The 11,899-nt window shown below is 27.1% G+C and overlaps 1 protein-coding gene across 1 annotated transcript; it reads left to right on the top strand.

Annotated features, from left to right (window-relative positions):
- The first annotated feature begins 2,512 nt into the window (after positions 1-2,512).
- Positions 2,513-11,594, top strand: LOC100198958 (E3 ubiquitin-protein ligase PDZRN3-B). The gene is made up of 3 exons (XM_065803085.1): positions 2,513-3,091; positions 6,540-6,824; positions 11,129-11,594. The coding sequence occupies exons 1-3, from the start codon at positions 2,587-2,589 to the stop codon at positions 11,470-11,472; spliced, it is 1,134 nt and encodes a 377-aa protein (XP_065659157.1). The 5' UTR covers positions 2,513-2,586; the 3' UTR covers positions 11,473-11,594.
- Positions 11,595-11,899: the final 305 nt, after the last annotated feature.

Here is an 11,899-nt window from a genome sequence, read left to right as displayed (position 1 = left end):
CAAAATTAATTTTTAATGCATAATTTTGATTATTCTAACAAGTGGTGACCCTAAGTACACAAAGGTAACAAAAAAATCCACTTTCTGTAAGTAAGTATTAAACTGTAACACGTTAAAGTTCGTAAAAATATTTATAATGTTGCAATATTTAGCAACTTTAAGGTACAATAACTCAAAAACTGTAAAAAATCAGTCAAAAACAACTGCAATAATGGATTCTTTGGGTGAAAAACTATTACCCTACAAAATTTCAGATGATCACCATCTTTATTAAAAAAGTTATGGCTTGTCAAAAATCGAAAAAAGCTTCTGTAAGCTCCCGATACACAAATTTTTCGGATTTCGGTCATTTTTAATTCAATCATAACTTTTGAACAAATTGGTCAATCAAGCAGAAATTTTCTGGATTGGATTTTTTTCATAAGATCTGTGTGTGGTCAAAGTTTAAAGCAAATCTGAGGTGGTACCCTGGGAGCCTTTAGGTGATTTGATATGGAATAACCCATATATGTTTTTTCTTAAGATAAGCTGTGAACTTAAAGTTATTTTATTTGTATATTGTTTAATGATAACAGATAGATTATTGCCTAAAGCCGTTGCGTAAAATTTTTACGCAGTTAAGATGGTAAAAAAAAATGTTTAAAAAAACTAAAATAAAAAAACGCATTTTTTCGTCTAAAATAATGTCAAATTAGGTAGTATAAAAATGCAAATTTTTTGACAACCAGAATTGCTACAAAATTGGTTCAACCCATTCAACATTCCATAGCTAGTTTACAATTCATTATTGTAAACTAGCTATGGAATTGTATAAAAAGAATAATGTAAAATTTGAGAGATGGTATAAAAAGAATAATGTGAAATTGAGAGTTATTGAAAAGTACTGGGCTATTATTAAAAGAAAAATGAAAAAAGCAAAAAAGCTTTGCAGAAACATTAAAGATATCAAAATATCATTTAAAAAAGCATCAAATAGTTTTGATTTTTATTCTGTGCGCAATCTAATAGGTACCACTAAAGCAAAACGCTCGAAATTTTATTCGATTTCCGCAGGAATAATTAATTTTTTTTTTAATGTTCGATCTTCTTATGTTATTGCATTAAAATTATTACTTGGTTTAATATCATTCTGAGACTGAAGTTTTTCCGATTATTCTAAAAATAATTTTTTTTTAATGATTTCACCTCTTAAAAGCCGATTCCATTATAGCTAAGGAGGCTACTTATTGTGGTTACAACCCTCTCTCAACTCTCTGAATCCGAAACACAAACCTTGACAAATAAGGTTGCTGTGTGGAGAAACAAGTTGAGCGCGGTATTTCCAGGGACGTGGAATAATCTGAACTTTAAAATAATGTTAATATAAATAAAGAAAAATGGTTTTTGATTGAGTTTTTAAAAACTAATGCAATGATTGAGTCACGGTCAAAAATTTTATTTAATACAAGTGGATTTTTTATACTACTGTATTTTCTCAGAATTTTATTTGGTGGCTCTAGTTGAATTGAATATGGTTGGCAGATTTCTTTATTTGAATCAGCAATTGAAGAAGATGGATTTGGGTGATCAGTTACATAACTAGGACAATAATCAGCATCAGTAAAAATATCAGGATTTAATTGGTAAATACCCATTGCAGCCAAACCACTTTAAATATATTTTGGAGATTCAGCCTGTGGTACAGCTTGTGACATCGTACTTTTAAATGACATTATATAGCATCAACCAAAAATTTAAATAAGCGGGTTAAAAAACAATGCACGCAGTCAAGGCAAACGTGACAACCGTCCCCATTTATTTTGTGACAAGTACCCCTTTCTCTGTTAGTAGAAAGACACCTGTAAATTTACCCAAAAGCATGAGTTTCAAGATAATTTTTTATAGATACGATTTTATAGGTTACAAATTATTTTATGCAAATTTTTTTTATAAAAAATACTTTCCCAATACATCAAAATTTAAACGAATATTTTTAAAAAATTATTGCTGGAGTAATTATTCTGTAACATTAGGATACAATTGTTCAATCATTTTAACAACTTGAAGTTTCATCTCCATAATTAAGTTTATCAGAAAGGTTAAAACCTTTTTTAAAAAAAAAGAAATGAAGTTAGCAATAGGTCTTTAGCTTTATTTATAATATTGCATATAATATTTTTTTAATACAAAAGTCTGAAGTATCCATGTATTTCTTTAAATGAGGTGAGTTAGTAACCCTCATGTATTTCCACTACCATCTTTAGAAATAATAGGATGACTTGAAAATCTCTTACAAGTGTTTTACGGTCTCACTTAAACACAAAAAGTAATACTTTCGGTTACCGGACGTTGTTTATGTTATTATTATTATTATTATTATAATTTTTTTTTTAAAACTATTTTTAAAGTTGCATTCATTAAAACTGTTTATAAAAAAAATAACTTATATATAGAGTGAAATTAAAATATATTTCTAATAAATTTTGAAAAAAAAATCGAATATTATCTTTTTTGAATATTAGTGAATAGAATGCTTTATACAATAATAGTTTTTAGAATAGTTTTGTTTAGTCCACAAATAGTATACTTGATTTAATTTCATAAAAAATGGGCTGGGATATTGATAGATTTCCTGAAGGAGAAGTTCACTTAGAGTTAGTTTGCTGTATTTGCACATGTGTTTTGGAAGAACCTGTTGAGTCACCCTGTCGTCATGTGTTTTGCTCAAAATGTATAAGAACTTGGCTGTGTAATCAAAAGTCTTGTCCTCAGTGTCGCTCAACAGTTCATAAGAAAGATTTAATTTCAGCACTTCCTGCCTTGAAGAATATTATTAGCAAGCAAAGAATATTTTGTGAGTTTAAGGACTTGGGTTGTCCAGATATTGTTCCTATAGAGCAGCTTGAGAGTCATACACTTGTTTGTCAATATGGTTTAATAGGATGTTTGAACTTAGGCTGTAATGTTAAAGTTTTGCGAAAAGATTTTAAGTTACATTCAGATGTATGTGCAAAGAGAATGGTTTTATGTGATTTAGGGTGTGAAATGTTTTATACAGTTGGTGAAAAAGCAACTCACAATTGCATTCGCTCATTATACTCTCATTTTCAAGGTATTCTTTTTATTTATTTATTTTTTATTTTAATAATTTGATTAGGCATCCCAACAATCTACACCATGTAATAAATAATCTAAAAAACTAAACTAATCTAACTGGTATTGTAAATTAAAATATCAGTTAAATCTACTTCACATTATTTTGGTTGTATGCAGTGTTTTAAAAAAATGATTTAAACTGTATGGATTATGTATCTCCTGCTGATGGAACAAAAGATGATGTTGATACATCATCAGTTTTGATACAATGTAAATTGAGTTTAAAGAGTATTTCTAATTCTATATGATAAAAAAATGTTAGTTTTTGTTAAATTACCCTAAAAGAACATGGTTTTAAATACGCACATTACTTTTTTAGCCTAGAAATATATGTTTTAATAGTTTGTTTTATTCAAAATTTTCACAGTTAAGCAAAGTAAATAACTGATCTGTAGTTATTTTTACACATATATAAAAAATTAGGGTCTTAGATTTTCTTTTATAAAACAAAAAGACAATTTTAAAATCTTTCTTCATATTCAGTTTCTAGCATTCCAGATGGCTGAAAAATTTACTTTCTTTTAATCATTGTTTAATAATGATTTCAGGACAATTTTAAGAGATAAGTAACTTTTAGAATTTGTAAAAAGTTACTAACTTTTAAAAGTAAAAAAAGTTAAAAGCTAAATGACTCTAAACAAAGCATGTCTAACTTTAAACAAAACACGCCATGTCATTTGATAAAGGAATCAAACCAGTCTATTCAAAAGGTATATATTTTTTTAACAATAATGATTTATCTTGATAATTAGGGTATTATGAATGCATTCAGGAAATCAAATTGTTACCAGGTGTTGAGTAAATGTTGTTTTAAAAATTGATTTAAAGGAGTATTAGTTTTAGTTTTAGCTAGTTCTGCAGTTTTTGAAATTTTCACTATAACACACACATAACTGGCGACAACTGAAAAATAGGGTTGGAATTAAAGAGATATAACTCCTTTAAAACATAAGGTAAAACAAAAAGCAAATAGATTTTACCATGTAGTTTTATTCTAGCTTTTATGTATTTTTATTTTTTTATAAAAATTTAATAAATTTAATAAACAATAAATTTAAAGCAGGAAGAACATAGGAAAATGAATGAATTTTATTTAAGTTACAGACATTAACATGTCTGTAAAGTTAAATAAAATTCATGCACACATTTTTTTAAGTTAAAAAGTAATGCAGACAATAATCCACTTTTTATTTGAAAACTTATAAAAACTTATAAAAACATTTAAGAATTTCAAATGCATAAATTTATAAAAATACGAGTAGTTTTGTATATGTAGAAAATACAAGTATATAAAGGATTAGATCGAACAAAGATATTTAGTTAAAGAAGTTGAAAAAAAATTAAACTAAAATATAAAAATTGAAATTTAACTGAACAATGATTACTTCATTAATTTTTTATTTCATTAACATTTCAATTTTTATTTTTTAGAAAAAGGTATTTGAATATTTTTGTGTGCGTGTATGTTTTTAATAATTCTTATTTTAACTATTGGGGTACAGTGATAAAATAAAAACCCTCATCTGTGTTCTAAGCTTTAAAACCAACACAATATACATATGATAATGTATATAACAAAAGTATATATAAAAACAATAAATAAAATAAATAGAATGTACATATTTATGTACTTAAATAAGTATATATAAATAAGTATATAAAATGATTGATTTTTTTTTAATTTAATTTGAAACTCCCACCAAATAGCTTAACTTAAGGTAATATAACAAGTTTTAAGTTGAATGCCTGTGGCCTGTTTATTTATTAAATTTTTTCTATAGTTTAAGAACATTTTATCATTGTGGTGCTTCCAGTTTCTTTACAGTAAAACATTAAAACGTTAAAATTTTATAATAAAACAAATTGATTTTTATTATTATTTTCACTAGGTGAAACACATTTACATGATGCAATTAATCAATATTTAATAGTGTTTGACTACTTTAAAATCCAGAATATAACTCTGTGGCCATTGGTCAATTTATGATAAGTGCAAATATGACATTTTGCAAGAGAAGAGTTTGAAAATTTGATTTGAAAAATAAATTATGTTTATATTAGGAGGTAATAAACTACAGCAATCGTAGTTTGACTAAATGAAAGATCTAACAAAAATATAACAAAACTGCATACTTATTTCAAAATGGCCAATTTTGCACTTATCATAAATTGACCAATGGCCACAGATATAAAAGTACTATTTTCTAGATAGTTGTATGTGCCAAGCATGAATCTAGGTACTAAAGACAGAGAAAAGTTTAAAAATGTACAATCCAAACATTTAATGGTTTAACTTGTGTTTGACCACTAGAATGGAGTTTTTCAATAACATGCAGCTCAATTTCAATTTAGATTTTTTTAGAGTACATATGCACTCACCTGATTTAGTATTATCTCACTATACAACAGTTCTAAAACGAGAAAAAGGTGCACTATGTTGAAAAAGTGGATAACCCTTGTCAGAATGTTACCTTATAACTTGCCAGAATGTTACCTTATTGGAAAATTTTCGACTATTTTGAAAGATCTTGTCCACAAGAATAATAAGCAGGCAGAAAATCTTATAAAATGTTCTAAGATTGATTAATGCCTTAATAAAGTTATTATTGGGCTAATACTGAGTTTAGCTCAGTCTGAGCTCAATATTAAGGGATGGTTTAGTTAAAAATAGCTGATCATATACATAAAAACCAGAACAAAACCATATCCCAAAGCAATTTTCTCTTTTTTTATCTTATGCCTTCAGGGAACTATGTCATTTAAAGTCCAGTTCCATTATTCTGTTGTCACCTGTTAGTTTCCTGTTAATCAAATCAAAGGCTCTTCCTGCTCTAAGCTCTTTTTTATCTGTGTTATATAAAAAAAAATTTAATCAATTTAAAAGAATGTGCAAAGTTAATGATATCAGAGATTAAAGTCACTTTATATATAAAAGAATTAATTCAAGTCTCACTGTGTAAAAATAAATTTAATAATGACCTAAAAACATAGTATATTGTTAAAATAAAACCACTAAGCAAATTTAAACCCTAATTTAGAACTTTTTAATGATTTAAAACATACAAGTACTTTCGTCAAATGATAAAGTAGCCCCAGAATGACACATTTGTTTGGATTATTTGGGCCATTGTATGGATGTTTTGTTTATTGGTTATCTGGTTATATCTTAAAATGAAAATTGTAAGTAAGCTCAAAAAGTAATTAAGTATGAAGCACAAAAAAGTTACATGTTTATTAGAAATGTTTAAATACAAATTGTTTACATTTTTTTAAAACTGGCTAATATTACAACATTTTATTTTAGTTATTCTTCAATCAAATTAATTCTATCATGTGATGTATTTTTTGATAATTATGTTAATTTTATCTTTTGAAGTATTTTTTGATAATTATATAAATTTTAGATGTGACAAATGAGCTTATGAGTCGTATATCAAAGCTAGAGGAGCAAGTAAATATACTTACTTCAAAAAGTAATCAAAGCACTCAAACATCTTGTCTTACCTTGCCAAATGGAGTTTACATGTCTGCTCCATTTTCTAATGTATCATCACAATCGTATGAGGCTCTGAACACAACCGGGAACAATCACCATGGTTTAAACAGTCCAAATCTTACAAGCTACCCCATAGAGAGCAGCGATTTATCAGATGTAGTTGAATCCATTGATTCAGATGCTACACATGAAAGTAATTGCTTTATTTAACTGATTATATAAATATATATGTATATATATATATATATATATATATATATATATATATATATATATATATATATATATATATATACATATATATATATATATATATATACATATATATATATATATATATATATATATATATATATATATATATATATATATATATATATATATATATATATATATATATATATATATATATATATATATATATATATATATATATATATATATATATATATATATATATATATATATATATATATATATATACCTCCTAATATATACATGTACCAGAAAAAATCTGCGCATGTTCTGATGTGGTGTTTAGGAAAACAGTGCATCATTTTAAATAGCAAATTGTTTTAAAATGTCGTTGTATTAGTGTTATTCAAAGTTTAAACAACTCTGTTATCAAAACAATTAGTTTTAATTGAAATGTCATCAAATCAAGATAAGAAGAAAGAAAAATTTTTGCATTTTCTTGTTGAAAATCCTGGTGTATCAAACAAAACAATTTCTAAAGAGTTGCAGATTGCTTTTAGAGCAGTGCAGAACGTTGTGAAACCATTTAAGGACACTGGTACAATCAAAAGGAAATCAGGAAGTGGAAGAAAAAAATGTTTTGTTAGACCAGATCTTGGTAAAAAAGTAAAAGATGTCTTAGACAGAAAACTGTAGATTTCTGTTCGAACTTTAGCAAATAAATTTAGGACAATTGCTTCGACTATACAAAGAGTGTAATTATGGCTATAAATCTTATAAAAAGCAAAACTTCCTCATCATGAAGAAACACATGAAAATGTTGCAATTCCTTGTTCAAAGCCACTCTATAAAAAATTATATGCCAAAAAATCTTGTTTGATTATTGACGATGAAACTTATTGTGCTGCATATTTCCGATCTCTTCCAGGACACCAATATTATTCAGCAATTAATCTCAAGAAACTGATTCCAATTATAAATGTATTGGAATGCAAAAATTTGATGAAAAATTCTTAGTTTGGGTAGCAATTTGTGAATGTGGTGAAAGAAGCTCTTGTTTTGTGACTACAGGAACAATTAACACCAAAATATACATAAAAGAATGCCTCAAGAAACGTTTTTAAGAACACACACAGGTAACCCATTATTTGGGCTCGATTTAGCATCATGTCACTACTCTGGGACAACTTTAAACTGGCTTAGAGAACATAAAGTAGATTTTGTTGAAAAACACTACAATCCACCAAATTATCCCGAACTTCATGCTATCGAAAGATATTGTTAAAATGAAAACTAAGACTCTTGTCAAAAGAAAACTAATGTTTAATGTAAAAGAAACCAAAAACATTAAAGACTTCAAAAATAAATGGATTAGAGCTACCAAGAAAGTCCAGTCGAAGACTGTGCAAAAGCTGATGTCGAGTGTATAACGCCAAGTGTGTGCATTCTCACTTACAAAACTTCACAAATTTTTTTAAGTGAAATTTAAGAATATTAATATATGTACTTTCAAAATATTTATAGCATTCAATATTGAAATACAATAGTTAATTAAATATCCTTTAAAATGTTCGCGCAGATTTTTTCTGGTACATGCCTTATATTCATAAAAATGAAAAATATTTTATACAATCTGCATTCTTTCAAGCCATTTGTCAAACATTTTTTTATACTCTTCTTTTGGTTTAAATTTTGAATTAATTTTTTTAACTTTTGACAACAGCATAGTCATTAGGACTTTTTTTTATTAAATTGACCAAAAAAAGTCTGGCAAATTCCACGGTTGGAAGAGTTATTATGATTCCATCTTGATTAAGACAATCTGTGATGGCTTGAGTAACATAGGATTGAGCATTATCCTGGAGAAATTTGAAATTGTGAATGGCTTTTATGGGTCTTTTTTTGTTGTTTTGTGTTTAAGTTTAGACTTCTAACTATTTCTCTCATAGTATTGACTAGTAATGGTGTCCCCTTTTTTCAACATAACCCAAATGAACAACTCTCTTTACAACATAACCCAAATGAACAACACCTGTTGTTTTAAAGAAGAAGAACATGTTTTTTAGTTCAAATCTATCATATCTTAGCTGACTGTTGACTAACTTGGCTCAAATTAAACCACAACTCATCTTCTGTGACAGAATTTTTTATAGGCTATTTTAGAATAGGGCTAAATTTTTCTTACATGACTGAACTTTATCATTTTGGTTTCGATAACTTAACTTTTTTGGTATTCAAGGTCTAAAAAAATGAAAAGTTTTCATTTTTTTAGAAATGTGTTGCAACACGTGTTGCATGAGAGTTTCTAAATAAAGATTTTCTTTAATAATGGCACACACTTGTATGATATTCTTAGCTTTATACTTGGTTTGAGTTATTAAATTTTTTAGTGTTATTAAACAATTAAAAAATGTTATCAGGTTAAATGATACAATCTCTTGATCTAACTCTTACAACTTTCCAGTACAACTTCTTTTCTAATTTGTTTCAAACTCACTTTCTTTTTTCTGCAATTAAACTTTTCTTTGACTTGGTTTTGCTCCTGTTAACTTAGTGAACAAAAATTGTCTCAAATAGAGTACTATAAAGGGTTCAAGTCAGAAGAAATGGGCAGCTATTGATCTTTATCAATAAATCTAGGAAAATGATCATTACATCATTTTTCAGAAAGTTTGTGAGTATAAAGTTTGGCACCATCTTGCTGGAACATCCAAATAGTTTTTTTAAGCTGTTGGCAAAACAATATAAAAGAGTGATGCATGAGGAACCAGAATTTTTTATTTTCCCTTTAACTGACAACAATGACAATTTATGTAATGAGCATATAAACTTGTTTGAAATTTTGCATAAAAAGAGTTATGAACTAAAACAGAGGTTGACTTATTTGTTTAGTTTTTATTTGACTTAATTGTTATTTTATTTTTCACAACTTTTTAGATGCTATTCATAAACTAAACCAACAAAGTATGGTATGATGTTGAGAAAATATGTTAATTAGAATTGCAGAAAAAATCACAGTTTATTTAAAAGTGCTAAACCAAATAAGGTATAAACTAAATGCAACTTTATCTCACAAATATGTTGCATCGTATGATTTGTGTAAAACACAAAAGTTTACAAATCAAGAAATTTAATTAATTCAATAAAACTGTGAAGTATTCACAGTGGCTTCACTTACTCAATCAAAAATCAATAAAAATGAGAATTTATTACCTACGCTATATGCTCTGTTAAAAAATTTAATGCTTTGGAACAAAAAAATATTAACTTTTGTGTTCCACTTGTTAACCCATTAAGAACTTCAATTCAAACACACAGTAGTATATACAGAAAAAAAATTAGCATCATGTTTGGCATCTCGTTTTATCATTGCGTCAAGGTTTATGGCATGATGGTGTCAAGCATATCATAGTAAAAATTTCGTTTAAATCTTTGTTTAGAAATGTGTATTATACTTCTAGTTTAACAACTAGTGAAACTTCATAGAAAAAATCTTCTTTATGCAATTACAGGTATCTAAAGAGGACTTTTTTTGTTTACCCATGTATAACGACTTTCTTTGAAGTTCTTTTATTGATGAGTTATATTTTATAGTCGTAAGAATTATCTGAGTTATTATGCCAGCAGTATTGAACACAACACTCCCATCTCCATTAGAATAATCTAATGGAGTATTCCAATGGAGTTGTTATTTTTTCACTTTAATGGAGCGGTTATTTTTTAACAGTCACTGGTGTCATAACTTAAAAAAAACATAAATTGGGTGAACCTTAGCTAGAAGCCAATGAAACTCCATTATTTAAGAAAGAACTAGTTAAGTTAGTACTACACATGAAATGTTTTTACTACACTACATATGATTGTAATGTTTTTATCAGATATTACCTAATTTGCATTGCTAGTATTTTTACGCGTTTAATTGAACGTTCCTTTAAGTAAAAATCATAAAGTTCTTCTGTGTCATTCTTAAGAATGAATTTAGTAATTTCCACACAAGAATATAAAACATGTTCTAGTGTGTAATTCCCTGGATTTTCTCGCTACTTTTTTGCTACCAGCATTTATCTTCTAAATTTCCTATAAGTTCTGTTTTTTTCTTTTCTTAATGAAGCATCTAAATGTTTAACCGTGGCCAATTTTATTTTATTAACTTTTTTAATAAAGTATTTAATTTAGTAAATAATAATAACTTCAAATTAAAAACATATTCATTTTATTTGCGCAACGTATATAACTGTGTGTATATAATTATCAATTATTTTTAAGTATTTTTTTATGTTAATAAAAAAAAATTTCTTTTAGTTTCTCCACCGGTTTCTCCAACCATGTCAGATATCTGCGATGATCTTGTTCAAAACTCAAACTATTTTATACGCTATTTCAGAAATATTGAACGCACGTACCCAATTAGGCGTCCTCATAGAAGATCTCGCCAAGCTATTCATCGTTCTCGCTCACCTCAAATTTATTCAGCTCTTCAAGGATCTTTGCACTTAAATAACTCAAGAAATAGATTAAATCAAGAAGATAATCATGATCGCAGTATAAGACTAACAGACAATGATAGACACATAAGTACTGATCCAATAATATTAGAGACTGTTTCTGAAATTTCTGCCTCATCTACAGAATCAGATACTGAATGAGATTTTTTAAGTTATTGTTAAAGGCTTTGAAAATTTAAAAAATTAAACATTTTAAAAAGGTTGATGTTTTCGGTTTGAATTGTATTTATATTACATAAAGATATTTAAATCTGAAAAACAAATGAGTTTTTTTTTTTTCATAATCACCCGAGAACGTACGGCCACTGTTACGGCGGAGACATTGAAAATGTCTATTTAATTTACCTTGGACAAATGCATTAATAAACATTTTTATATGAAAATCGATTTATATGGTTAAAAAACTAGTATGAAAATAAATTTGGCTGGAGTGCAAAAGCGCTAATGTTAGTTAAAACGGAAAAAATATATGTAAATTAGATCTAGAGCTGATTCGATAAATGTGTGGATGGAAAGCTAGTAAAGAACAGCTCCTCTGTAGATTTGCCTGATTATTTTAGTAAAAGTA

This window comes from Hydra vulgaris, chromosome 08, assembly GCF_038396675.1.
Source record: "Hydra vulgaris chromosome 08, alternate assembly HydraT2T_AEP".
Lineage (NCBI taxonomy): Eukaryota > Metazoa > Cnidaria > Hydrozoa > Anthoathecata > Hydridae > Hydra > Hydra vulgaris.
Note: the sequence above shows the minus strand (reverse complement) of the source record. Positions and strands in the feature narration are given on the sequence as shown.

What these genes read in the sequence shown, in the direction of transcription:
- LOC100198958 (XM_065803085.1), top strand. Translation starts at nt 2,587, where the DNA reads ATGGGCTGGGATATTGATAGATTTCCTGAAGGAGAAGTTCACTTAGAG. An exon ending in ATTATACTCTCATTTTCAAG is followed by an intron (nt 3,092 to 6,539) that starts GTATTCTTTTTA and finishes TATAAATTTTAG; the next exon opens with ATGTGACAAATGAGCTTATG. An exon ending in TTCAGATGCTACACATGAAA is followed by an intron (nt 6,825 to 11,128) that starts GTAATTGCTTTA and finishes AATTTCTTTTAG; the next exon opens with TTTCTCCACCGGTTTCTCCA.